Source organism: Herpailurus yagouaroundi, unplaced genomic scaffold, assembly GCF_014898765.1.
Source record: "Herpailurus yagouaroundi ecotype Mexico unplaced genomic scaffold, PumYag 100, whole genome shotgun sequence".
Lineage (NCBI taxonomy): Eukaryota > Metazoa > Chordata > Mammalia > Carnivora > Felidae > Herpailurus > Herpailurus yagouaroundi.
In genome coordinates, this window is record NW_024412391.1 from 40,704,172 (window position 1) to 40,729,323 (window position 25,152).

Consider the following 25,152-nt stretch of genomic DNA (forward strand, 5'->3'; position numbering starts at 1 on the left):
CGGGATCTCCCAGGGATCTGGGTCTGCCCTGAGACAGGTTCTAGGGGACCTGAGTTGTTTCTGGTCAGCAGGGCTTACACTGGTGCCTTAGACCTGAGGCTGATCAGTAGAAGACAGGCTAGACCAGAAGCTCAGCCAGGGACCCTACTGGACCACCTGCCTGCACAGACCCTTGTTAGGTGATATCTCCAGGGCTCTGGGGCCCCTCCGCCATCACTGTTCCCACCCTAGCCATGAACCACGCAGACCTCATGCTTCCTTCGCCATCACAGAATGAATGAGTCTCTCTTTGTCCTTAGCAAGGGTTTGACTTCTGCTTTATAAAAAGCCAACTACCAGAAATAATGAACCCGGGGTCCCTGGGCTGACCATATCACAGGCTTGATGAGGGGACAGGCGGCCCAGCGGGGTGCAAGGGAGGGATGCAGACAAAAAGTGGCAGAGGCGGTCCAATCCTTGGCAGTCATGGCTCAGCTGAGAGGAAGCCACGTAGCAGCACGCTGGGCCCTCATCACCGTCCTGGGGGCCCTTCATGGAAGGGGCAGGGAGGTTCTGGACACTTCTGGAGCATTGCTGGTCCAGACAGGAGGGACGCTCTTCTGAAGGACTTGTCCCTGAGGCCTGGGGCTCAGCTGTCACCCCCAGTGATGAGTGGTGGAGCCATAGGCTTACCCACAGGAAAGGTCACAGGATGGGGTCGGAGCCGTTCCAGTTCACCGATGCCCCCTTCCACCTATGCACAGAGTGACAGGACAGAGTTAGAGCTGCAGAGGCCCACAGAGGAGCTGCCTCTTGTCCTCACTCACCTGAAGTTCCTGTCTCAGGGGCTTTGAGGATCTCTGGTTCCACCCTCCCTACCTCGCCTCTCCACATTCACACACGAACCTACACGCTAGGCCCTTGTGAAACACAAATACACCTCGGACCCCAGAGAGCCATGGAGAAGACAGAAGCAACAGGTCATTTGTTCATTCATTCATCCCACAAGGGTCTACTGAGAACCTCATCCGTGCCTGGCACTGGAGGGCCCTCAGCTGATGCAAGTAGGTGATTCACATGCGCGGATCCGGCCACCTTCCAGGGGTACTGATGGTGACACTTTGAAGCACATGGGAAGACCGAGATATGGGAGAAGGCTGGAGTGTTGTCCCAGAGAAGGAGGGAGAGAGGTGGGGGCAGAGGGTGGGAAGCAGGCAAGGTGGCACACAGCACAGGACCTGAAAGCCTCGAAGGAATCTGGGCTTTGCTCAAAGAGCCACCAGAAGCCAGTAGAAGGCAGTGAGCAGCTCGGTAAAACACAGACTTGCATTTTTAAAAATTACTTCATGAAGCCTTAAGAAGCAGTGAGTACTGGGGTGCATGGGTAGCTCAGTCAGTTAAGCATCCGACTCTTGATTTTGACTCAGGTCATGATCTCCCGGTTCAGGGGTTCAAGCCCCACATCAGGCTCTGTGCTGATGATGCGGAGCCTGCTAGGGATTCTCTCTCTCCCCTTCTCTTTAACCCCTCCTCCGATCATGCATGCTTTCTCTCTCTCAAAATAAATAACAAACATTAAAAAAAAAAAAAGCAGTGAGTATAATTTTACTGTAGCCCAGGGCTGGATACAATTTAATACTAGTTCAATTCCAAAATCAGAATTATTGGAGGTGAGACCACAAAACATCCCAAAACTTGATTTTAATACATGGCACCCTAGTGTTCTAAAACAGTGGATGGGATATTTCTGCAAGTTCTGGCACTGACTGTATTACACATATACATACATCCTAAGGTTATATGAACTAAGAAGCAGGTGTTGCACACCTCAACAGCAGTCCTAGGGTGCAGACTTTGGGAACTGGGGTCTAGAAATGCTTTTCACAGTGTGGGGCTTGAGGAGAGAGCAGACATTTTCAAAACCTGAAGTTCGTCTTCCAACTGAAGTCAAAATCTTAACTGCCAACAGAGGAGGGTTAAAAAAAAAAAAAAAAAAAAGGAAGCTTTTCTCGCTTTAATTGCACATCTGCATTGCCAAGTCCAGTATCGCTGAGATGGGAACTACTACCAGGGAGCGAACGGGTTCTCCAGAAGGAAGCCTGTTAGACTTCCCGATCGAATGCTTAGACGCACCAAGAGGTTTTGGTAGCCATTGGCTGTAAACCCAACCTTCTCCGCCTGCATGAATAACCCAGACGCCCTCTGAATTTCTTTCTCCTCCCTTCCTCAGGCTTCCTCTCTTTGTCTTTCTTCATGTGTGTGCCTTGCTTCAATTGCCACATCAATGGCTCTGGTTTTTAGGTGGGGAGGGACGGCCCTCCCCAGGGAGTGGGATTACTTTCCTCTTGACTACGGGCAGCTTCTTGGTATCTGTAAGACTGGATTTTCCTCTGTTGAGTATTTTGCACACTTTACACTAGCCCATTCCTCTTCAAATGGGCAAAAAGATTTGTCATGTGAAGAAAAAAAAAATCTTAGTGGTAATTCTGTGTGTCTTGTTCCCGTGGAAAGGTTTAGTGTGGGAGATATTTGCACATCGTCTGTTTTGGAATGATTACTATACTGTTGTTCTCCTAGCTTCACCCAGCACACTGTGAGGACAGACAGAATCTGAGAATATAGTGCTCGTCACAGTCTAGACACGAGACACAGCCCTGCCTTGTGTGGCACATGCCGGTCGATGTCCCCAGAACTTCTTATCCAGTCTATACAGGAATGCCAAATTGCATCTTTTCGTTACAATGCTTGGCATAGAAGGCTGAAATGGTGGATAATGGCAGAAAACGTGCCAAGCCATGACTGTTACACTGCTTTAGCAAACTCGTCCTTCAAATCTAGCTCTGCGTGCTCTTCATTATTGTTGATAATGCCCTATGATGCTGAGAGAGCCCACCCAAAATGGGGTTGGCTGGCTTTTTCACAGCCAACCCTGTCCATCCTGTATGAAAGGCTGGGAGGTGCCTCTCACCAGCCGAACCGTTCGATCCCTGGGATCCATCTGGTCACAAATGCTCAGAAGTGGGTCTGGATGTGCAAAAAAGTTTGCACACATTTCTAGAAGAGGTCTTTTCTCAAGACTAATTATTGGAAGACCTACCTCAGCAAGACACATTCCAAACATTACCTGTGATGACACACACAACCCTCTTGTGCTCGTCCACCGACCCTACCTCTTGCTCATCGACGATCACGTCACGTGAATCGAAACGGTCGGTACCACTCGTTCCTTTGGCTGTGGGGGCATTCAGTGATTCTGTGGTGTCTGGGTGCTTTAGATTTTTTGAGCTGCTATGTGTCAGCACTGGGGCAGATCCAGAGGAATCTATTAGGTGGTCTGGGGTTGAGCCACTCTGATGGATTCCATCAGCATCATAGCATCCAATCACTGCTTGAAGAAGCACTGGGACTGCATCTGGAGACTCTTCAACATGACTGGGAGAGGTCAGGCCACTCCTAGGTAGTCAGCACCCAATGCCTGTGCTGTTTGGGACTGGAGTCGATGATGCCCCAGGGTAGCCCCTATAGGTCCAGTCAGTAGCAATGATGGCTGCAGCTCTCACCTGCACAACTGAGCAGGCTGCGGGGGTAAGACAGGCTGGGAAAGCTCTGTGCTGATCACAGGCTCCAAGGGACTAGGCTGACCTATTGCGCCAAGTGGGTTACGAGTACTTCAACCATCCGCAGCAACACGACTCGGGGCTTAATTGATTCTACCATGCAACTTGAGATTTTCAGTTTTCTTTCTCTGCTCATCATATGTGCAGTTTTGAAGCATGTCAGGAAAAAGCTTTTATTGTTCCATTAAGATTTATAGGTAAGCATCAGCCTCTGTAAGTTTCTTATCAAAGTCTTGGACACTAGGGACACACCCTGAATCCAGACCCCCCCAGGAGGCGGCAGAAACGAGGTGTGGAGGAGAGCAATGCTCCACCCACAGTCTCACTCCAGGCAGGCATCACAGACCCAGATTGTGAAGGTGAAACTATTGCACAGACCACAATGGTTCCTTGCCCTAGTCGTGGCAAGAATGGGCATGGAGATGGGGGAGTCAAAAGTACACCAGACTTCTTGTATCCCTAGAAGACCTACCCTCAGCCTGGCCCCCGCAGCCCTTCTCCACAACCCTCGCCATCCCTCCCAGTCTTCACCCCTGACTCTGATGAGCAGAGAGAGGTCCCTCCTAGGAGCTCCCAATCTGCAAATATCTCCGATCCTGGCAACACGGGGTTTGGCCTCAATGCAGGGTCACATTTGTCTGCTACTGGGCACGCCACAACAATGGTCACCGAGTCTTACAGTTCGGGGGGCGGGGCGGGGGGGTTATGTTTAGTTTTGAGGCTTTTTACAGAGGTTAACTAACTCACTGCAGCCCAGCCAACAGGGGCCAATAGTGGGGAGAGCATTAGAAGCGCCAGAGAAAAGCAGTTCAGAATTGCTAGAAAATCAGAAATGTTTTTCAACAGCAAGGGCTGAAGACACAGGATACTGTGTTTGTGTGGGGATGAATGGTTCTCCAGCAGGAAAGTCCACGGTCAATTACAAGGACCGTAAACAGAGCTCTGCATATGCAATTAGGGACGAGCAGAGAAAGGGGAGGGATGAAACGGAACCGCAGACAGTGCAGCAGGCAGAATCCCAGCTCACTCATCCAGTGTTAATTCAGGACGTAAGAGTGAGAGTTTACAGCAGGCTTGCTCAGCCTTGGACCACTGACATTGTAGGCTAGGTGATTTTGTTGTGGGGGCTGTCCTGTGCATTCTGGGATGTTTAGCACCCTCCTCCCCAGCCATGATACCCAAAAACGTCTCCAGACATTGCCAAATATTCCCTGGGGCATGCAATCGCCTGGCGAGGACTACTGGCTTAGGGGTTGAGCTCAGTGAAGATGCTGTGGTCCCTGGAGCTCAGGGAGGCTCAGCATCACAGAGAGGGCCCACCTCATGGCCACAAATGAGGCCCTTGCCTCCCATGGGCCATCCCTATAGAAGAGCAGCAGGTACCTGCCTCCCCACCCCGATTTTCAGCATTGATGACACTACTGTATTTCAGCAGGGGGTTCTAGGGAGAACACCTAATAAAGCCTATAGCAGCAAGAAGAGGACAGACCTGGCTTTAAAGCCCCCAGAGCTGACCAGTAGAAATATACCACGGAATTCCTCTTACTCACTGTGGATTTCCAGACAAGCATCCTGTGGGCAAGTTCCCCTTGCTGTGCCCCAGCCACTGGGAGCCAGAGCACTGTGGAATGAGCCCCATAGGCTGGCTCTCACCTGGGCGCCTTGGCCTGTGCTGTGCCCTCCACCTGGAATAACCATCCCTCATCCCCGCCCCCCATTCTTCAGGATCAGATCCAGGACTCCTCCTTCCAGAAGTGTTCTCCGACCCCAAGCAGCCTGAGGGTCCTTTCTCAGCACCATGTTATCATGGGGTCTCCCTCCACCACTAGACTGGAAGCCCCTCAAGGGCAGAGCTGGTATCACTCACCTCTGTGCCCTCCAAGGCCTCTCAGTGCCAAAGCACAGGCTGCTGGGGTGCCGTTAAATGAACACACTCCTCCATGGCAGCTGCTTTTTCTGAAGCCCTGGGCGCCTGGTGGGGAAACCTTAGTCTTCGTGCACACTGCACTCTCCCTTGCCTTTGACCCAGGCAGTGACAAAGCCCTGCCCACGGACCTCGTCCTCTCTTGTCCCTCCCCCTCTGTTTCTTCCCGATTGTTCCTCCTCCCCACACCCCCACACACACATGAGCCCCTATGGTCTCCAAAGGAAAGGGATCCTTATACCCAATCAAGAGATGGGGAAACTGAGGTCTGGAGCAGAACCAACCCTCCTGGAGGTCATACAAGGTGACAGCAGCAGAGCCAGGACTCAACTGAGGTCTCCAGAGTCCCATTATGTACTCCTCCCTTGCATCATGATGTTGAGTATTCTGTGAACCCAACCACAAGGACACAATGGGCAGGGGTGTGTGCAGGTTGCATGACAGGGAATCAGAAGGGGCAGCTGGGGCCGTGGGAGCACCGAGGGAACCCTCCTTTGATGGGTGAGAGCCACTATGAAGAGGGCACCTGAGCAAGAAAGGAGTCCGTGGAGGCGTGAAGACTGGCACAGGCCCCCAGGCAGGTGGGGACACAGCTGAGGGAGTTGGGCACTCAGCTCCAGCCCCTGGAAGGCACTGTTCCCAACTGAAATTATATTTTCAATTTCTTGTCTGAGCCTCCAAATAGAAACATCTGTGGCCCAGCCCCAGGCCCTGGTTATGAGTTCTTTCCTCTTTCCTCTGGACTATTGACAACTGTTTCATTTTCTCCCGCTCTGGCTAGGCTAGAAGCTTGAGAGGTCACTCTGTGCAACTTGTTTGGAAATGACCATAAATGAGTCTGTTTTTGCTGAGATGGTTACAGAACAGCGGGAACGGGAGCGTGGAGGACAGACCCTACATTCCTGACACGAGTGGCGGCAACGGGAGACCTCCTGAGGCCGGGATGCGAGTCACACTTGAGAGCAGAGGTGGCGCAGGACCTGGGGTAGTTCGACTTAGGATCCTCTTCCCTGAAGGCAAAGCTGACAGTCTGGTCTTGTGCAATGTCGCTGTGGCAACAAAGCCAGGTGGCAGGAAATCACACTGCCCGCTCTGTGACCTTCCCCAGGGCTGGGACAGCACGGGCCTAAGCTCCAGGACCTGGGTTGTCTGTGACTCGAGGTGTGACCTGGGGCACTGACCTCCACTCTGGAAACCCCCATCTGTGAAAGGAAGGCCCACATCAGGTGGTGTTCAAGGGCCTTTCTGTGGATCTCGGCAAGTTGCCAGATGGGCCAGATGTGTGGTGTCCTCGGTGCTGGCCCGGGTGAGCATCCTTATGCTCACCTTATAAGGAGAGGTCCTTATGGGGCAACAGAGCTGGGTTTAAGGGTAGCCAGCACATCTCTCCCTGGATTAGGACAGGGTCGATCATGAACTTCTATTCAATGGTGAACTCTCTGAGAGCAAGAATCCAGTCTTATCCGGCTGTTTCTTCCATGGAGTCCAGCCCAGAAGTTCCATGAAGTTGAAGTGATGGGCCCACAGGTCTGGTCCCTCCTGTGGTAATGACCTGAGACGTGGCCTGACTTCAGGCCATGGCGCCACAGATACCCCCTTCCTGTCAGGGTGGGGACCTCCTGTGGGAAGCAGGGCTCATCCCCCAAGAGACAGGGCCCTTTCTCTCCAGGGTCTTCACTGACCTTGAAGGCCACTTTCCCAAGTTTCTCCCTTTGAGCTGTTTGAGAATCTGGGATGAAAACAAGACGCAAAGCCTTTGTAATCCAACCCCTTGGAACAGGATTCCAGGAGGCTAGGCCTGCTGTTTCCCATTATAGTGGTATGTTATCTGATGGGTACTTTGGTGCGGGGGGGGAGGAAGCCAACATTCCCACCATTCACTCACCCACTCAGCTTCTCTGAGAATAGTACTGGGGAAAACCTCACCGCATTAACTGCCCAGGTGGACCCGCCACGGTGGGACAAGTGACAGGGGAAGCAGTAGGCACAGGATGGATGCTCACACCTGGGGGAGGGGGAGAGGGAGGGGGAGGGGGCAGCCCACAGTCAGGAAGAAAGGACCCCTGGGCCAGCGTGTTACAGCAGGCCGGATGCTAGAGGGTCAGCACTTGACTTGACATCTGACTCACAAGGCAGCCAGGAAGGGCGACGGAGGGATAGGCGCTACCCTCACCGGGCACCAGAAGTTCTCAAAGTGTAGTCCGGGGCAAGCAGTGCCAACAGTTCCTGGGAACTCCCCAGAAATGTACATTCCCAGGCCCTACCTAGATCTCCTGAACCAGAACCCCTGGGGGTAGGACCCGCTGATCACACCCTCCAGGGGTGCCTGCTAAAGCCTGAGGATCACACCCTAGAGCAAATCTTCCCAATGGGTGAAACAGAGATGGGTACGGGTGTGTCAGAGCATTGATCCACACATCCATCAAGGGGCTGGGTAGGGTCTGGGCCAACCAGAGTCCCCAGGCCAGTGCTGTGTGCTACACAACGTGTGCTACACAAATGTGATTTTTGACCTGAGACAAGGACTAGGAAACACGGCTAGATGCCTTGCCCAACCCCCATGCCCTGACAGTGAACAGGGACAGAAAAGGGAAGGGCAGGGACTCAGCCTGGACCTTACACCCCAGGCCAAGGGCTCACTCCTGGCTGCAGGCAGTGTTCCCAGTTTCCTCATCATTTCACCCTTTCGTTCCATGGCACACCACTAGAGCTGGGCTGGGTGGGGTCCTGGGAGAAGGGGACAGCTGACGGAAGAGGAAGAGGCACTCTGGGCCCTCGCTCACACTCAGATGGCTCTGGCCTGAGCTCCCTGATGGACCAGAGCTCCGAGTTATTGTTGAACACTGGACAACTAGGGCTGAGCCCAGAAAAGTCCAACCGCTGGGCCCATGGGAGGTACTGGGTGAGTCCTGCAGTGGAACCATTCTTGGGGGAAGAGGAGTTTTTCCAGATGGGGTAGCTGGAGAGGTCCCGGTGATGCTTCCCAAGCCCGGACCCCAGGAAGGATAGAGAGACAGATGGAGGTCCTCAGGGCGGGGGAGGTGGGCGGAGCCTGTGCCTAGGGTGCGGTCCACAGCCCTGCTTGGCAGGCTCACCTGCAGGAAGGATGCCCCGTGGCCTCCCACCCGGTCCTGCAGAGGGTGCCAAGGCCAGTGTCACCTCCTTTTTCCACTGCCGCTCTTCTCTCATCACCTGGAATGAGTGGCCCTTTGTACATGAAAGGAAAGCGACCTGCATGGGCCTTTAATCCTCCCGACGAAAGAAAAGCCAGCACATGACCCCACAAGAATGCTTTGTGCCTGGCTTGGTGGGCAGGCAGGTGGACGGATGAACAGACAGACGAATGGATGGGGCATCATGAGGGTTCCCAACATCTCCCGCATCCCCTCTCTGGGGTCTCCACTGGGAATGGGGCTCCAGTCAAGGCTCACTTGCGGGCAAGTGGGCAGCATCCCTAGGCTGCAGGCAAGCCCCCTGGATCTCAGGCGGTCAGAGTCACGGGGCCTCAGTATCGTCCACATCATCCTCCATCCCAACCCAATCATTTCATAGTCAGGGACATGAGGTTCTGCCTGAGGTCACACCGGTCACACCGGGCCGCTAAGGCAATAATAATAATAATAAGAGCTGTTTACGGAAAACCTGGTAAAGTGCTAGGTGTTCTTCACAACAAGCCTGCGCTTGGCTCGCCCGTTTTCCCTGTCTTACAGCTGACAGCGTGAGGCACAGACAGGAAGACCAACAGCTCATGGCCGGAAAGCAGAAAGACCAGGGTTCGAACTCCAGAATCCAACTCTCACCACTTGCAAGTTCTACCTCTTCCCTGGAAAGCACTGGAATCCAGGCCTCCTCTTCCCCTCCCTGTCCCCCCCACCCCCGCCCACTGCTCCCCGAAGGCCTCCAAGTCATTGCCCGAAGGCTTTGTGGAAGGCCTGCCTGAGGCTGGGGGTGGCCCTCCAGAGTGCTGGTCCCAGTCCTGGGGCCTGGCCAGTGGGCTCATGAGTGAAGTGAGCCCCGACTCACCCCGAGTCTGAGCTGGACTGGAGGAGTCAAGGACCCCCACCCTGTGTCTGAGACTATAGGGCCCCTGGCCCGGGGTTCAGAGCGCCCAACCCGCACCAATAGAATGACTGGGGCTGCTCCTCTCTAATGCCGAGGGTGCTGCTGCTACAGGAAGCCATCTGTGAGCTACACGCTAGGGGCCACTGAGGAGTTGGGCCCTCTCGCCGCCCTACCTGGCGCCTTCCTATCCCCGCCCCTCCCCCTACCCGTCCTTCCTCTTGGTTGGACCTAACAGCACTTGCCACATGTGGTGGCTACCTCAAGAAGCACCTACTCATACCATCACCCCTGCCACGGGGGCATCCTCAGAAGCTGTCTGGAGACCGGTCACCTCACAGGTCACACACGTCTCCGCGTGGGCCACAGAGCCCACAAGACGCTCCATACAAACAAGCCCCAGGCACTGTGTCCTTCCATTCTGCAGGGGCCCCGCCTCACCACACACTCCTGGCTGGGGAGACCCAGAAACCCACCCTCCTTCCCACAGGTCCAACCACCCCCAACCACCACACCTCCCAGCCACTCAGGTGAGGTTCCACAGCCAGAGACAGACCAGACTCACCTGGTTCTGATGCAGAGCTCGAGGGGCGGGACGAGGTCATTGTCTCTATCCTCAGGGATGGTCTGGGTGGTGTCTGGGGGGCAGGAGAGAGAGGTGCCCGCTCATCAGCCCAGGACCCGAGCTCGGCCTACACCGACAGCCCAACTCTCCGGCACCTGCCCCACTTCTCATCTCTATGGGACCCACCCTTGTTCCCACCCATCAGTGCTCTTCTGAACCACAGCACTCTTCTCATGGCCTCCTACCTCCAGTCTTCACCCCCACCCTCCTGCCCCCTTCAGCTACCAGAAAAAGTCTTTCTCAAAACACATCTGATCTCATCACTCTCCTGCTCCAAAACCTTCCATGGCTCCTCGTTGCCTGGAGAATAGAACCCAAACTTGTCGGCATGGTATTCCAGGTCCTCTACTACGTGGTCTCAACTCCACCTTAGACCCCCCACTGCCATCAGTGTCTCAAGGCCCAGCTCTGGCCCCTCCTGTAGGAGGACCTGCCAACACATGATCTCTGATCCCCCAGTCCAGACCCGGGTCTGCATGGTTCTCTGCCCCAGGGATGTGCAAAGCCCGAGGGTGCAGGCCAGCGGGGGGCAGCGCACCCACGGTCAGCCGGATCTGCTCCTGCTGGTTGGCCAGGCCGTCGTAGTAGTACAGGTCAAAGAGCCTCTCAGCCCTCCAGTTCCTCAGGAGCTCCGGATGCAGGCTGAAGAGGACGCTGAAGTGGCTCTCACTGCACACCACCCAGATGGGGAACCTCGGAGTCTTCAGGAAGCAGCCCACCTGGAAAAGGCGGAGGGAGCGGACAGAGATGTCTGCGCCAGCACCAGGGAAAGGGCCTGAGCATCATCCATCCAACCCCGGGGTTGGGCTGGCCTCAGAGAGACCCTGCTGGGGATCACGGTCTGCGTGCCACGCTGGGGGCCCCAGGCACCACTCCCAGACACCAGCTGGTCTCCCGGAGCCAACCCCAGCACTCTCTGGGCCTTTGCCTCACACACAGTCCTGCGAGATACCCCGGCTGGAAACCCAGGCACCCCTGCCACTTCCTCTCCCGCACCTCGCTGGTTCACAGTGCGCCCATCCTGCCTCCAAAACTCCCTCACAGCCAGCCTCTCCTCCCCAGACGATGGCCTCCGAAGCGGTTCTTCCACACCCCCAGACCACAGCCGCACCAGCCTCTCACCAGCACCCCCACGCGCCAGCATGGTGAGCCTCTGTGCCTCTGCACCCACCGTCCACCACCTAGAGCACTGCTACACGGGTCCTCCCCTGCCGGGTCCTGCGTCGCCCACGTTACCCAAGCAGGGAGCACGAATCACCTCCTTGTAGCTCCCGGGCGGGGGGGTTACCAGGTACTAGGTCCCAGGTACCCGCCTTCTCTCCTACAGTGCATCACTGCCTCACAGCGAAGCGCCGGCCTGCCCTGCACACTGGACTATATACCCCTAGCAGCAAGGGCAGAGGTTCGAGGTCAACATCAGCAAATGTTTGACAAATGAAGGTCCTCATGCATGAAGTGGATCTTCAACCAGGTAGGACTTTACCTTGAAGGCAGGTGGGCTTAGAGCCCCAGGGGGAAGGGAAAGAGGGCCTCTGGGCGAGGAGTCAGGAGGGGATGCCAGGAAAGATGTCCGGAGACACCCGGGGGCTAGCAGGGCATTTGGGAAAGAACACAGGGGAAAGGGAGGATAAGGGCTGGCACTTTCTGATGAGAGACTCCTTTGGAAAGCTCCCCACAGAGACTTCCATGGCAGAGGGGTGTTCGGGAAAGGCAGATACGATGGAACGTGCCTTACACCCTCAGCGCTGCTGCTGTTCCGCCAGCAAAGGGCAGAGAAGTGGCAAGAGCTCCCCGCAAAGTCCTGCTCAGGTGCCCGGCTGGCTCTGCCCCTCGGACCAGCCATCCTTATGTGTGCTCTCTCCCGGTCACCTGTGACTCCCTTGAGCGGCACCTCTCCCCCACCCCGGGCCCAGGTTTATTCAGCTCTGCACACACCACGGGCCAGGCTGATTCTGGCCTAATCCCCACCAGCCCCAGGGAGATGTTTGCAAGCTCAGGTATTTACAGCCACAGCCTGCGGATTAAGGAAAGAATGGGAATTATTTTTCCAGTGGGGAGAAGGGCATACTTTCTCTGGCCTGTCACAGAAGAGTGGCCGAGCGGTCTTCCTGGGGCCTCTTGGAGCCCTCCTGGGAGCTGGCTTTGGGCTGGGGTGTCTCGGACAGGGGGGCTGTGCTCACAAGGCCCTGAACCGGGTCCCTGGTGAAAGGCTTGCCCACAAACAGCCGTCTCCTCCAAAGGGTGGGAAGGCGATCTTTACGATGCACTTGTTTTCCCATTTTCCAAGCGTCCCGCCCCACCCCCACCTGGCCAGTAGGGCTCTCACCCTGGCCCCTTGTGACATTAAAATGTGACTACAGAGCTCGCTCGTTGGTGGATGCGGGGGAATTAGATGCCTTAGAGGACGTGGCCGGACGTGCCTAAACCCCACTGCAAACTTGGCTCCTGTTCCAGGCTCAAAAGAGGCTTTTCTGGCGAGGGCATCACCTCGAACAGGGAGCCTTCTTGGGGACTCACGGCTCATTCACTGCAGGAAAAAGAACCATGCAACCTGCCAGGGGGCAGGCGTCTACATAATCAGCCACCCTGAATTTTCCAGCAGAGGGACAAAAGGGCAGCTTGCCATTTATTTATTCAACGGTCAAAAGATTACAGGCAAAAAAGCTGCCCAGAGACTTTATAAATGAGTTTTCTCATTCAGGAGCCCCTTCCAAGTGGGTGACATTTTCCAAAGATGAAATTCACTTCCTGTGGGTTTGGAGGTAGCTGACCAAAGGCTTGGGGTGAGGAGTGAGGCTGCGGGGCACATTTCCCTCAGTACAGTCTGAGGCTTTCTCCTGGTGGGTAGACGTAGTACAGCGAACATTCAGCACAGTTACAGTTAGGAATCACTTTTAAAGGGGGATTCTTCAATCTTTTGCAAGGGTGAGGTGAGCGAATGCCCCACCCCCATCCGTGGACTGCCAGCTTAAAAGCCCTGATTCAAAAGAACCAACATCTGATTAATGGCAGGGTTGCTGTCTGTCATCTCTAAGGGTAACTGTCATTCAACCTGACACACTCTGGTCCTAGGCACCACGTTCGACAGTGGGGGTACAGTAACAAAGGAAGCAGCAACCCTCTTGTCCTTACGGGGCTCGCCAGGTTAACGGGGAAGACAGACAGTAACCAAACAATCATCCAGACACATCTGCACTGCATTTCACTGAATCTAAGATGCCATCGAAGTTGCCATTATATTTTGTTTCACTAAGAAAGAAAGCAAGCTGGCACTTGAAGTCTGACACACCATCGACTGCATTAATGCATCAAAATCTCGGAAATGTTCAAATGTGCACAAAGTTTGCATCTCAAGGGGCACCTGGGTGGCTCAGTTGGTTAAGTGTCCGACTTGGGCTCAGGTGATGATCTCACAGTTGGTGGATTCCAGCCCCGCATCTGGCTCTGTGCTGACAGCTCAAAGCCTGGAGCCTGTTTCAGATTCCCTGTCTCCCTCTCTGTCCCTCCCCTGCTCATGCACGCTCTCTCTCTCTCTCTCTCTCTCTCTCTCTCTCTAAGATAAACAAACATTAAAAATAATTTTTAAAAATTTTTTTAAAAGTTTCATCGCAAAAGCAATGAAATGTGACACTTTGAACCAAGAAGAGGCCTCTCCGGGAAAGAATTGAGATTCTACAGTGGAGAATGACAAGGTAGCAGGGGACTGTGAGAGCAGACCCCTATTTAGATGGAGTGGTTAGGTCAGGAAAGCCTTCCCTTAGGAAGTGACATTTAAGTCAAAATGTGAAGGGAAGAAAAAGCAGGGGCAAGTCTCATAGGGTCTTGTAAGTTGTGGGAAGTTTGGGATTTCAGTCTGCATTAGTTTGCTCGGGCCGCCATAACAAAGTGCCACAGACTGGGTGGCTTCAACAGCAGAAAGTTATTTCCTCATGGTCCTGCAGGCCGGAGGTACCAGATCGGGGTGCGCAGGGCTGGTTTCCTCGGAGGCCTCTCGCCTGGGCCTGCAGCGGGCCGCCTCCCTTCTGGGTCTTCACGCGCTCTGCCCTTGTGTGTGTCTATGTCCTAAACCCCTCTTCTTACGAGGATACTAGTCAACTGGATTAGGGGCCACCCTAATGACCTCATCTTAACGTAATCACTTCTCAAAAGCCCTCTTTCCAAATCCAGTCACATTCTGAGGCTCTGAACGTTAGGACTTCAACGTGCCAACTTGGGAGGGGACACAAGTCAGCCCTCAACAGTTTCAGAGGATTGGAAAACCACTGACAGGTGGAAAGCAAAAGAATGATGTCATTCAATCTTCTAAAGATCACACTGGCTTCAGTGAAGGGACAGAACTCAGGGCAAGGCGGGGGGGGGGGGGGTGGCGGTGGGGACAGGGGCCAGAGGTGTCACTGGTGTCTAGATCAGCGATACTGGTGGCTTGGACCATGGTAGAAATGGACGGACTGGAAAAACAACTTAGGGCAGGAGCCACATGACCTTGTGATGGGTCAGCCATGCTCCAGGGTTTGAATTAGTGAGTGGATGGTACTATTTGCAGAGCTGGGGAAAATGGGAGGAGGCTGCAGCCGGCAGAGCCTTCCCCGCCAAGCTCAGTCTTTGCTCAGATCCCTTCGTGAAGGCAGCAAGGCACGTGCCCTACAGGGCATGGGAGAAGCACTAAAGTTAAACTTCTGGTCCCATGCTGTCCTTTCCTGGACTGCCAGTCCCGCACTGCCACAATCACCACGAGCCAGGAGGGGCTGGCCTTCCAATTACAGCTCGACAATGCGGTGCAGCCCACATTTGTGAGCTCGAGGGCAGGGAGAATGAGGTGCAAGTCAGATAGGCACGACCAGCCCACTGGGGTCATAGAGAGCCGATGGGGGTCCAGAACACGGCCAGGCTGTGGCAAGAGGCTGGCTAGTTCAGCAGGGGGTGCTTGGCCCAGAGCTTCCTCTGCCTCCCCCCAGACATACCGGGGTGTGGGCATCTAATAAGCTCACCAATAGGCAGGACCTCCCTACCCTCCAGCCCCCACATATTCAGTAAGGGTCTTAGAACCTCCCAGCCAGAGGCTGCACTGAGAAGCCCAGGACAGGCTGAATGACAGTCAGGCCCAGTTCTGCCATCTGGGAGAGAAAGCCTTCCTTAAAGAGCTTGCAGCCTCAAGGCAAAGGAGCAAATCCCCCTTGCTGCAGGGAGATACGAGCCCCAGGCTTCAGCCAAGCATATAACAGCAGAGGAGCATCCAGATTCAAAAATCCGGATCCTTGTAGGGCCTGAATTTCTTCAATCAGCAATTTATTCCAAGGGAAAGACGACCCCCTATTGATGTTCCCATCAATTATCCTCCACAGACCGAAGGAAAATAGTTTACTTTTTGACCAACGCCCTCAACACAAGAATGAAACCAGGGCTCATGGTAAGCCTGGGGATTCCACGAGCCTGGCCAAGGTTACCTTTCTCAGCCCATGGAATTTCGGGCTAAATGCTTTCAGAGCCCACCCAGGGATGCTCAGGGGCCCTGATGCTTCTCATGGGCCACGTGGCCACATTCCTGGGCTCCCTCCTGACACCAGCAAATCAGGGAGGGAGCCCTATCATTCTTTTCTCCCTAAGTCTTTGGAAGCCACAGGTTAGCCTCCTGTCCGTGGGAGAAGGGGTGTCACCCAGAGAGGGAATCTGGATGTGCAGCCATGCCACATGGCCCATTAGCAATGGGACAGGATACCTGACCCTGTGGTCATGCAGGAAGAGCACCACGAAATCAACCAGAGAACAATGTCTTCTCTGAAGACACGAAAACTGATGTTCAGACAAGGTCCAGCGGTAGGCTAGACAGGAACCCAGGGCCCGGTGGCCCTGCCCACCTTATAGACATACGGTCACCCTACCCTGCCCAGCTTTGCTTCGGGCCCAGCCCTTTCCAGGACCCTGGCTGCAGGGAGAGGGGAGGGAAAGGGACTAGTACACTAGCAAATACATGGGTGGCCTGTTAGGGGTTGAATTGTGCCCTCCACAAAAATATGTTGAGATCCTAGCCCCCAGTACTTCAGAGTGTGACCTTATTTGGAAATAGGGTTGTTGTAGATGTAACCAATTAAGCGGAGGTTAGTGGAGTAGAGTTGGGCCCTTAGCCCAACATGACCGACATCCTTCCTTCTAAGAAAAGGAGGAGGCCCACGGAGAGAAGATGGCCACATGACGACAGGCAGAGATTGGCATGATGAATCCACAAGCCAAAGAATGCCAAGAGTTGTCAGAAAATGGCAAAAGCCAGAAGAGAGGAGGATGGATTCTCTCAGTAGCTTTCAGCAGGGACACGGCCCTGCCAACGCCTTGATTTTGGACTTCTTCGGGGAGAACTTCTGCTCCCGGACAATCTCTACTGTTTTAAGCACCCATTTTGTGGTGCTTTGTTGTGGCAGCCCTGGGAAACTACGACATGGCCGAAGAGCTCAAATCCCCTGTCCCCGGAGAAGACCCCATCCCAACACCTGCCCGTCCCCCACCCCCCACGTACACACACGTGTGCGTGACATCTGCACCCACTCTGGCCCACGATCACACTATAAATCCCCAGGAGTCCCTTTGAAACAACCTTTCCCAGAAGATGGTATCGGCTGGCTTTGGGGGTAATTACGTGCCTATACTCAATAGCGGTGAAGCTATACTGCTTTCCAAACCCGCTGTGATTGAGCCTGGACCAAACTCTGACCAGCTCTGGCACCTGAAGTGGAACTTCTTCCCCCTCCCCCCCCCGTTTTCCTTCTCACCCATCCCAGGGAGCCGGGCCCTTCCGTCTCCAGAGACCTGAGCTGCCGGTACCTGGCACACGTTATAGTGCTCAAACAGAGATAGGAATCCGATGTCACTGCGCGCAGCAATGCCTTTCAGCAGTGTGATGTTCCCGTTCCCAGAATCTAGCTCAACCACATCGTTGAAAACATTGGACACCGCTTTCCCGGTCAGGAGCAGATTGACAAGTTCCTGCAGATTAAAGAAAGAGGGAGGGTTTGTCCAGGGGAGGTCGGGAACAAGAGAAAAGGGGTGGAAGAGGAAGGCAAGCAAGGAGGGAGAGAGACCAAAATTACAGGGGGCTGGGACTGAGTTCGTACGAGCCCCCGGGAAAGCTGCCAGCAGCCCCAGCCGAGGGATTCTAGGAGCGCATTGATCTTTACTCCATAGGCTTTCATTGAGTGCCAGCTGTGCACAGGACCCTGTCCTCAGCTCTGGGTGGCAGCAGGGGAGTGGGGGTGTCCTGTCAGGAGGGAAAGAATGGCTCATGACCTCAGGTGTCCGGTCTAAGCGGGGATCAGGTGTGTCCCTGCACGGCTGAAGCACAATGTAGGATGTGACCGGGGCTATAAAAACGTGTGCATGGCACACTCCAGGGCCAGGCACACATGGGACCACATGGCTGAGTCACAGCCACTTTGTGGAGAAGCCACATTTGGGTGGGGTCGTGAAGGATGGCATTTTTTTTCCTAAACTTCTTTTATTTTGAAGTAACTTTAGATTCAGAAGGATTTGTAAAAATAGCACAGAGAGTTCCTGTGCACCCTTCACCCAGCTTCCCCCAGTGATAACATCTTACACGACCAGAGCCCGTTAGCAGCAGCAGGAAGTGGAAAATGGTGTGCAGCACCAGTAACTCGGCTCCAGGCCTGATCTGGAGCTCACCAGTGATGGTGGGGTCTTCGAGAAGGGAGGGAGAGTGGAGGGCGGCAGAAGCAGAGAGGTGGAGGCGAGGAGCCCCAGTCTGGGTTCTGGCTCTGTCTCCGCCATCATCGCCAGGGTGGCATCACGTGTTCAGCAGCCATGCGACTTGTGCCGCACGGCCAACAGGTCGACATTCCCGCTGACCCCAGAACCGGGAAACGGGGACGTGTGGAGCCCTGTTCCTCCGGCAGTCTCCTTCAGCCAGTGTCCCCCGCATCAAGGTGGCAGGAAGCGCTCTTCCTTAAGCAAGGCAGCGATGGGTCCAACCCCCTGTGAGGAATGGGGACACTGGGGCTCGTAGACGGGAAAGCATTTACCCAGGCCCCACGGCTAGTTAGTGACGGCGCTGGACTTCTGTCCACATTTTCCGGCTCCCTGCCTGGTGTCCTTCCCTCGCCCCTCACTTGTTACCCTCAGGGTACCAGCTGGCTGCTAAAGATCCCAGAAGGGCGGCCGCTGAGTGTCTGCTGCACCCCTGGAGAAAGAGCTGAGTGAGCCCAGCCTCAGCACCTGGGCAGGCTGGACCCTCTGCGTCACCCACCCAATCTGCTCTGGAGTGCCTATAAGGCCAGCAGGCGGCCATCGCCCCCATGCTACTTGGGAACGGCCACAATAGCCCTTTCCCAGCATAAACTTTGGAGGTGAGAGTTCACAGGAGTGTTTTCCCCTGAACTGTAAAAGCCACGCTCCCGTTAGTGAATCCCTCCGTCAACACCAAGACCCCTGCCCTGGTGGCAGTAAAAGACGTCCCCTCTGATGGCCAGAGAGCGAACCCCATTGGAGGCAGATAGCAAAGGGGCCCCATTGTGTCCTTGCAGAGGAAACGAGAAAAAATTTGGAGGAAATGTCTGCTCTGAGATACTGTACCTCAGGGGCAGTGGCCGCTAGGAAAGGCACGGCCTTTTTCAGATGGGTTCAAGTATTCCCATCTGGTTTTCAAGGAGAAGTAAAAGGCCCCTGCACCCCATCTGTGTCCAACCTTCCTCAGAGCAGAAGGCCCTCTTGAAATGAGGGAAAAGGGGCGACACACGGCTCCCTGCCCCAAGTCTCAAAATCATGGGGTGGCAAAGCTCAGTGGTCATGTAGCCCCTTGCTACTCAAAGTGTGGTCCGTGGACCAGCAGCATCACCTGCTCTGAGAAGCCTGTTAGAAATTCAGAACCTCAGACCCCGGGCTGGACCCATCGAATCTGAGCCCGCTCTTCAACAAGCCTCCCGGGGCAGGGCTCATATACACATCAGAGTTTAAGAAGCACTGGTCTAATCCAAACTCCTCATGCTACAAATGAGGAAACTGAGGCTTGGGGAGGGGAAGAAAATCAGCCCAGCTCATTTGTGTGTGAAACCGTGAACACAGCTCAGAACTAGCCAGAGATTCTGGTCTGGCATCCTCTGAGCTCTGCTTGAGTGTCCACCCTTGGTCACATCTCTCTTTCCCTGCTGAGGGGGAAGCTCCCACAGAGAAGGCAGGCACCCAGAGGGGGCACTGGGCCATCCCGGACGGCCACTTACCCTGAGGCCTTTCTCTAGGAAGGTGGGCATCAGTCAACCCCATAGTCCCTCGGGTTGCCGGCACAAACTGCAGCTCTGGAGCTGGCCCCTGCACAGTACCCAGGTGTTTGCAGAGATGGCACAAGTGAGCCAGGACCATCGGGACAAGGTCCTCGTTTGGGCCTGAGCAATTCTGCCCAGCCTGTCTGTGCTACACATGCTGTTCCCGTGTGCGTCGAGGAGCAGATATAACGATGGCCCGGGGGCCACTCTGGGAGGCCTGGCCATGCCGAGAAAGGCACAGATGGAAGCCAGGAATAACATCTAGCTCCCAGTCCTGATGCTCACTGAAAGGATCATGAACAGATCTCTTCTCTGGTATCACCACATATCTGGGAGCATCGATGATAAGCAACTGTGCTAAGGGTCCCCCTGCTCCATCAGGCCCCCCGAGGGCCCCTTTGTGAGGCTGCAGAGGGGAGGGTTATTGCCAGGACGATGTCCTGTGCAAACATAAAGGGTGCCATGGCCCTCATCTCCCCAGCTGGCCCAGAGCCCCCAATGTGCCCCCGGGGCTCTGGCTGGGGCTCTGGGCTATGCAGCGCCTGGCTGTGTCCTCAGCCCCTCTTGCACCCCCTGCAGTGCCAAGCACACAGGTCTGGTGCAGCAAGCTCTCCAGAAGTGGAAGCTGAACTGAGTGGCCTTTCTAGGTCTCCATGACAGTGAAGCCCAAAAGAGGCTGGCACATGAGAGCCGCTTGGGGGAGGGGGGAGGGGGGGGAGGAGGGGAGCTGGCACGGGCAAAGAAAGAAGGGAGGAGGAAGGAAAAGAAGCACCCAGCTGCCCGGCGCCCCACTGCACCCCCTACCTGGGTGCAGTATCCATGTGCTCCAATCAGGTGGCTGGTGGGGACATCGAAGTCCTGGCGAACCCTGGAAAACACAGAAGGGATGGTATTAGGATGCCTCTGCCTGACGCTCCTGGGCAAGCCTCACCGGCTGAGCTCCGGGTCTGGGGGAAAGCCAGGACTCCTCAGTTCACACTCACTCTGCTCTGGGCAGCGGCCTCCACGCTGGCTTCACCAGGGCCACTGCCGACACGGAGAATGGCGACAGAGGAGTGACACGGCAAAAAGGTCCCTGCAATTGGAATCCAGCGTCCTGCTTTCACATCCCAACTGTTGCTTACTAACAGTGGGGGCAGGGACATCCCGGTCCATCTCTGGGCATCTGTCTGCGAGTCTGTTCAGTGGCAGCAACAGTCTCTAATGCCTGCTTGAGTCCTGAGACAGTAACTGCCACCGCCTGGGCACAGACCCTGTACCCCATACTACCATTATTCCTCCAACCCCTAGAACAAACCAAGGCTTTGAGAATACTGACTTGCCCGGGGCACTTGGCCATGGGCTTATGGAGCTGGTGGAGGACCCAGAAGCCAGTCTTGGAGGCCTGTGCTCCCCTGACCCCAGGTTACCACAGTGGCTCTACCCTCAGAAGGGGGCCCCTAAAAGGCAGGAGGTGAAAAGCCCCTTTGCCGAAACACATCCCTTGAACTGGAAGAAACCGACTTCTAGGGCTGTATGGAGCTGGAAACCAGGTGTCATTGTCAGCAGTGACTCTGTCATACGCGGGGCCAGCACCAGGAGGCAACCCCACCCCTCCATGAATCTCAAAGCTCTCCTACCATCTAGAAAGCCCACCACTAGGACACAATTCCTTTCACCTACCCCCACCTAAATCCTCCAGGAGACTGTCATTGTCCACCAGAACCGCGGATGAGCAAAGAGGAAAGGAGCCGTCATCTATGGAACGTGTCCGGGGATGCTAATTTCAGCCTCGTCCCCGGTGAAGCAAGGATGACTATATTTTACAGGCATGGAAAGTCCCAGCACGGCATCGCTGGGGGTGACACGAGGCTGCTGCACAGGCCCCGGGGCTTGCTGCCAGCCCAGCACCGTGCCCGCGGCCCGGCCTGCCTCCTCCGGCCCCACCCCAAAGAGACCACAGACAGACCGCCCAGAGGAAAGGGCTCAGCAATCGCGATGTTTGTTTTCCCTTTTAGTGCAAGAGAAGAGAAACCTGGTCTCAATTTTATGCTTTAAATCTAAGATCTGCCGAAAGTCCACAAACCTAAACCACTCTGGCCCCTGGTTCTTTCCCAAACGAGTCTAGAAACTCAAGCTCCATGACCTTTGTAGGAGAAAACGCTTTCTTGTGGTTTTTAAGAACCGTGGCCAAATGGGGATGCTTTGCGGTCCACATGGGCAGATGGGCTGGGGTTGGCCCTGCAGGGGCCCAGCGGAGAAGCACGGAGGCCTGGGGGTCCTGGGAACGGCCAGGGAGGCTCACCCACCAGAGACAGCCCAGCAGGCCCGGGAAGGAGCAGGCTGGGGCGCCAAATGGCCGCGGGCAGCGCTCGACTGGCGCTAGCTCAAGGCAGAAGAATTGATGGAAACGCTCTCTGCAGCATATACGGGCATCTTCTGAAGAGAAGAAAATAACCTCAAAGGAGCCCTGGGTGGACCGATAAGCATCGCTGGCCCCAAGCCAGCCTGAAGCTTTCAGAAGCGGTCTGATCTTCATAATCTCACAGCCTCGTGCTCACCCAGCGGGTCTGAGAGCCTGCGTCAGCTGAGCACAGGGGTACAGGCGGAAAGGACAATGGGAGGAAATGGTAATTGCATCCTTAGGTGCAAACACGATGGGAAATTCAGGAGTGAGCACGGAGCTTGAAAGGGAGGAACGTCTGCATTTCACATTAGGGCGTTCAGGAGACGCCAGGGAGCAGCTTAGGGCTTAAGAGATTTACAACTTTGGCAAATCTAGATGCCCAGACCTCCCTCTAGGGGAAATCCCTGGAGAGCTGAGTGTCAGGAGTCCTTGAGCAAAGGAAAAACGGCTTCTGCTCTGCCCAGAGACAGGGCAATTCAAAGGGCAGGGCCATCACCAGGCCCGAGTTCCAGCCCCGGCCTGCGGTGTGGTGGCAAACCTCTCCTCTCCAGCCTCAGTATCCCCTTCTGTGACATAAGGGACTTGCATGCACCAGATGAATGGTGTCATGGGCTGAACTGTGCCCCACACCCCCCCCCCAAAACTGGGCCCCGCACCCCCCCCCCCAATTCATATGTTGAAGCCCTGACCCCAGTACCTGAGAATGTGGCTGTATTTGGAGACAGGGCCTTTAAAGGAGTGATTTAAGTTCACTGAGCCCATTAGCGTAGGCCCTGACCCAAACTGACTGGTGTCCTTTCAAGAAGAGGAAACTTGGACACACAGGGGGACACCAGGGATGCATTCTGGCAGGGAAAACACCATGTGAGGACACAGAAGGTGGCAGCCACCTACAGGCCCAGGCGAGAGGCCTCAGAGGAAACCATCCCTGCTCACACTTTGATCTTGAACTTCCAGATTCCAGAGCTGTGAGTTCCTACTCTTTAAGCCACCCAGGCTGTGGCATTTTGTTACAGCAGCTCTAGCAAACTGACACAAGTGGCCCCCAACATCTGTTTGGACTCAGAGCTCTCTCTTCCAGTGACATCTTCTAGGCAGAAGCCAAATACATGAGCTACTCCGAAAGCATCCCATCCTCCTTCTCCTAGCCTCTGGGGCCCCTCTGGGGTACCCCCAGGTGTCCAAGGCATGCAGTGTCCTGGGAGCAGGGGCTGAATCAAAGGAGGGGCTGCCTGAGCCCTGAGGCTCCCACACTTTCTGGGCTTCTGAGCCACAAGCAACGATGAGCCCTTCCGTGGGATTGATAACCATTCCAGTCTAATAGGCAGGCTGTCCCTTCCACAGGCTACCTGAGGACTGGACAAACGCTGGGCCCTAAAGTAATCCTGCACAGCCTGGGGACACAGGTGCCAGGAGCAGGGAGAAGCCAGGGCTTGATGAAGTCTGCCCCCTGAGGCTGTTGCGCACTGGGGACCCCTTCAGGGAGGAGCCTACCTGGGTTCTGGATTCCAAGAAGCACCGTGTAGGAGAAGCCTGAATGGACTTGCCCAGGGCAGGGAACCTTAGGAGGAGGGGCTCAGCCCTAACTGCCCTACCACTGACCTCTTCAGTGTTCTGGGAGCAGAGGGCAAGACCCCTGGACCCGCGGTCGGAGTGACGGCCCCCCTCAGAGGTATCCGGAGGAAGGGGAAGAGAGATCTCTTCCTGGGATGCCAGCAAGGACCACTTCGCCCAGCTGTGCCCCCATTGAGAGGTCCCAGAGACAATGCACTGTACCCAGAAACAGAACGAAGAGGACACCAGGGCTGGCAGGGCCCTCCAGGCTCAGCACTGTGCAGATGGAAAAATAGATGCCTAGCAAGAGAACACAAGTGGACCAGAGCCAGTGACAGAGGCCAGCCCAGAGTCAGCCCCCAAAGCTGGGCTGGGGCTCTGCTGCCTCCTCCCAGTCATTCCTCGTCACACATCTCAAAGGGACAGAGGTTCTGCCACTGAGCAGCTTACAATGCTTGAGCCTTGAACCTGCAGAACCTGTCATCTCCCTCAAAGACACCATCCTCTCTGAAGCCTCATGAGGCCAGAAGAGCAAAGGCCCCCATCTCCATCTTTCTAAGGGGGAAACTAGAGAACCAGAAAGGAGAAGGGACTTGCGGTCTTGTGGTCACACAGGCAGTCAGCAGGCCAGGACCGTGTCCCCAGTGCCAATGTCACACAGTGTCCCCCGTGGCCTGGAACACGGGATGGTCAGCCTGGCGGGCCAGCTCCAGGCAGATCCGGGAGCCTTCAAGCCCCACTCCTGGTCCCACCCTCCCTGACTGGGGCATGGCTTGTCCCTTCACCCTACAACCTCCCCAACATGCATCTGAACATGTGAATCTGAGGATCTTGTACAGAAGTTTCCGAATAAGCAGAAATATGTCTAAGTGGCCTAGAGACACGGTTCCAGTCTATAGTCAAAGCCACTCACCTAAAATCAATGTCTGCGAGGTGGAGTCGTGGCCAGCTCGGCCTCAGACTGGCTGAGTGACCTCAGGCAAGTCCCTGCCTCTCTCTCAGCCTGTGTCTTCACTTATAAAACCAGAGGACTGGAACAAGGGGTCTCTAGGGACCTTCTGGGATGTGAAATTGTCTGGTTCGTGACTCTGATGTTTAAAACATCAAGCCTAAAATGGGTGGTAATTAACTCAGGAGGGTCAGGCCAGACACCTCCCCTCCACCTGACCCCAAGGTGGCGCCAGGCCCCAGGGCCACCACCACACCCCACTCCGCCCCCTCCCCTGAGAATTCTGTTGACTTTTGAGGACAAATCAGTAGGGAGAAGGGCAGCTGTGGAGCAACTAAGAGAACCTGGGCTCTGAGGTCAGGGGGCCCTGGATTCAAATCCAGTCACTGCCACTTCTTGGCTGTCCCCTCTCTGAGGCTGGTACCCCCAGCAGGAGGGGTGGGACGGTGCCTCCCTCTACCACAGATTGCTGTGAGAACTGAAGGACATGAACTATATAAAGCATCTGGCATTTGGTAAATGTCACTTCCTTTTTCCTACGATAACAACAATAATAACAACAACTAAAAACACAATGACCGAGAGGTCACGATTCCAGTAACCTCAACTACTCGTATCGCGGCCAAGAACCCAGAATACATGGAGGCTTGCGAGCGGTCGAAATTTAGCTACGAATATCTAACAAGGATTTGGGTAGAGTGGATGTTGACCATTTTCCCAGGAAGGCCTGCAGGGAGTGGGCGATGAGGCAGGACACCTGGCTGTCAGGTGCACTGTGTGACCTGCAGCAAAGGGCTTT

General features: G+C 55.1%; 1 protein-coding gene and 1 pseudogene across 3 annotated transcripts in view; both read right to left on the reverse strand.

The window, feature by feature from the left end:
• Nucleotides 1-292: 292 nt before the first annotated feature.
• MINDY4 (MINDY lysine 48 deubiquitinase 4) overlaps nt 293-25,152 on the reverse strand; it is a 109,733-nt gene continuing 84,873 nt past the window's right edge. For 2 of the 3 annotated variants that reach the window (XM_040472327.1, XM_040472328.1), the window contains exons 14-18: nt 20,269-20,332; nt 17,018-17,179; nt 10,743-10,923; nt 10,145-10,217; nt 293-733 (exon numbers count right to left, since the gene is read on the reverse strand). In XM_040472327.1, the coding sequence (XP_040328261.1) occupies nt 685-733; nt 10,145-10,217; nt 10,743-10,923; nt 17,018-17,179; nt 20,269-20,332 (529 nt within the window). In that variant the 3' untranslated portion in view covers nt 293-684. Of the gene's footprint in view, nt 734-10,144; nt 10,218-10,742; nt 10,924-16,965; nt 17,180-20,268; nt 20,333-25,152 lie in introns of those variants that run through there. The other variant, XM_040472329.1, reaches the window with a different exon arrangement.
• LOC121028948 (oxysterol-binding protein-related protein 9-like) lies at nt 1,496-3,934 on the reverse strand (annotated as a pseudogene).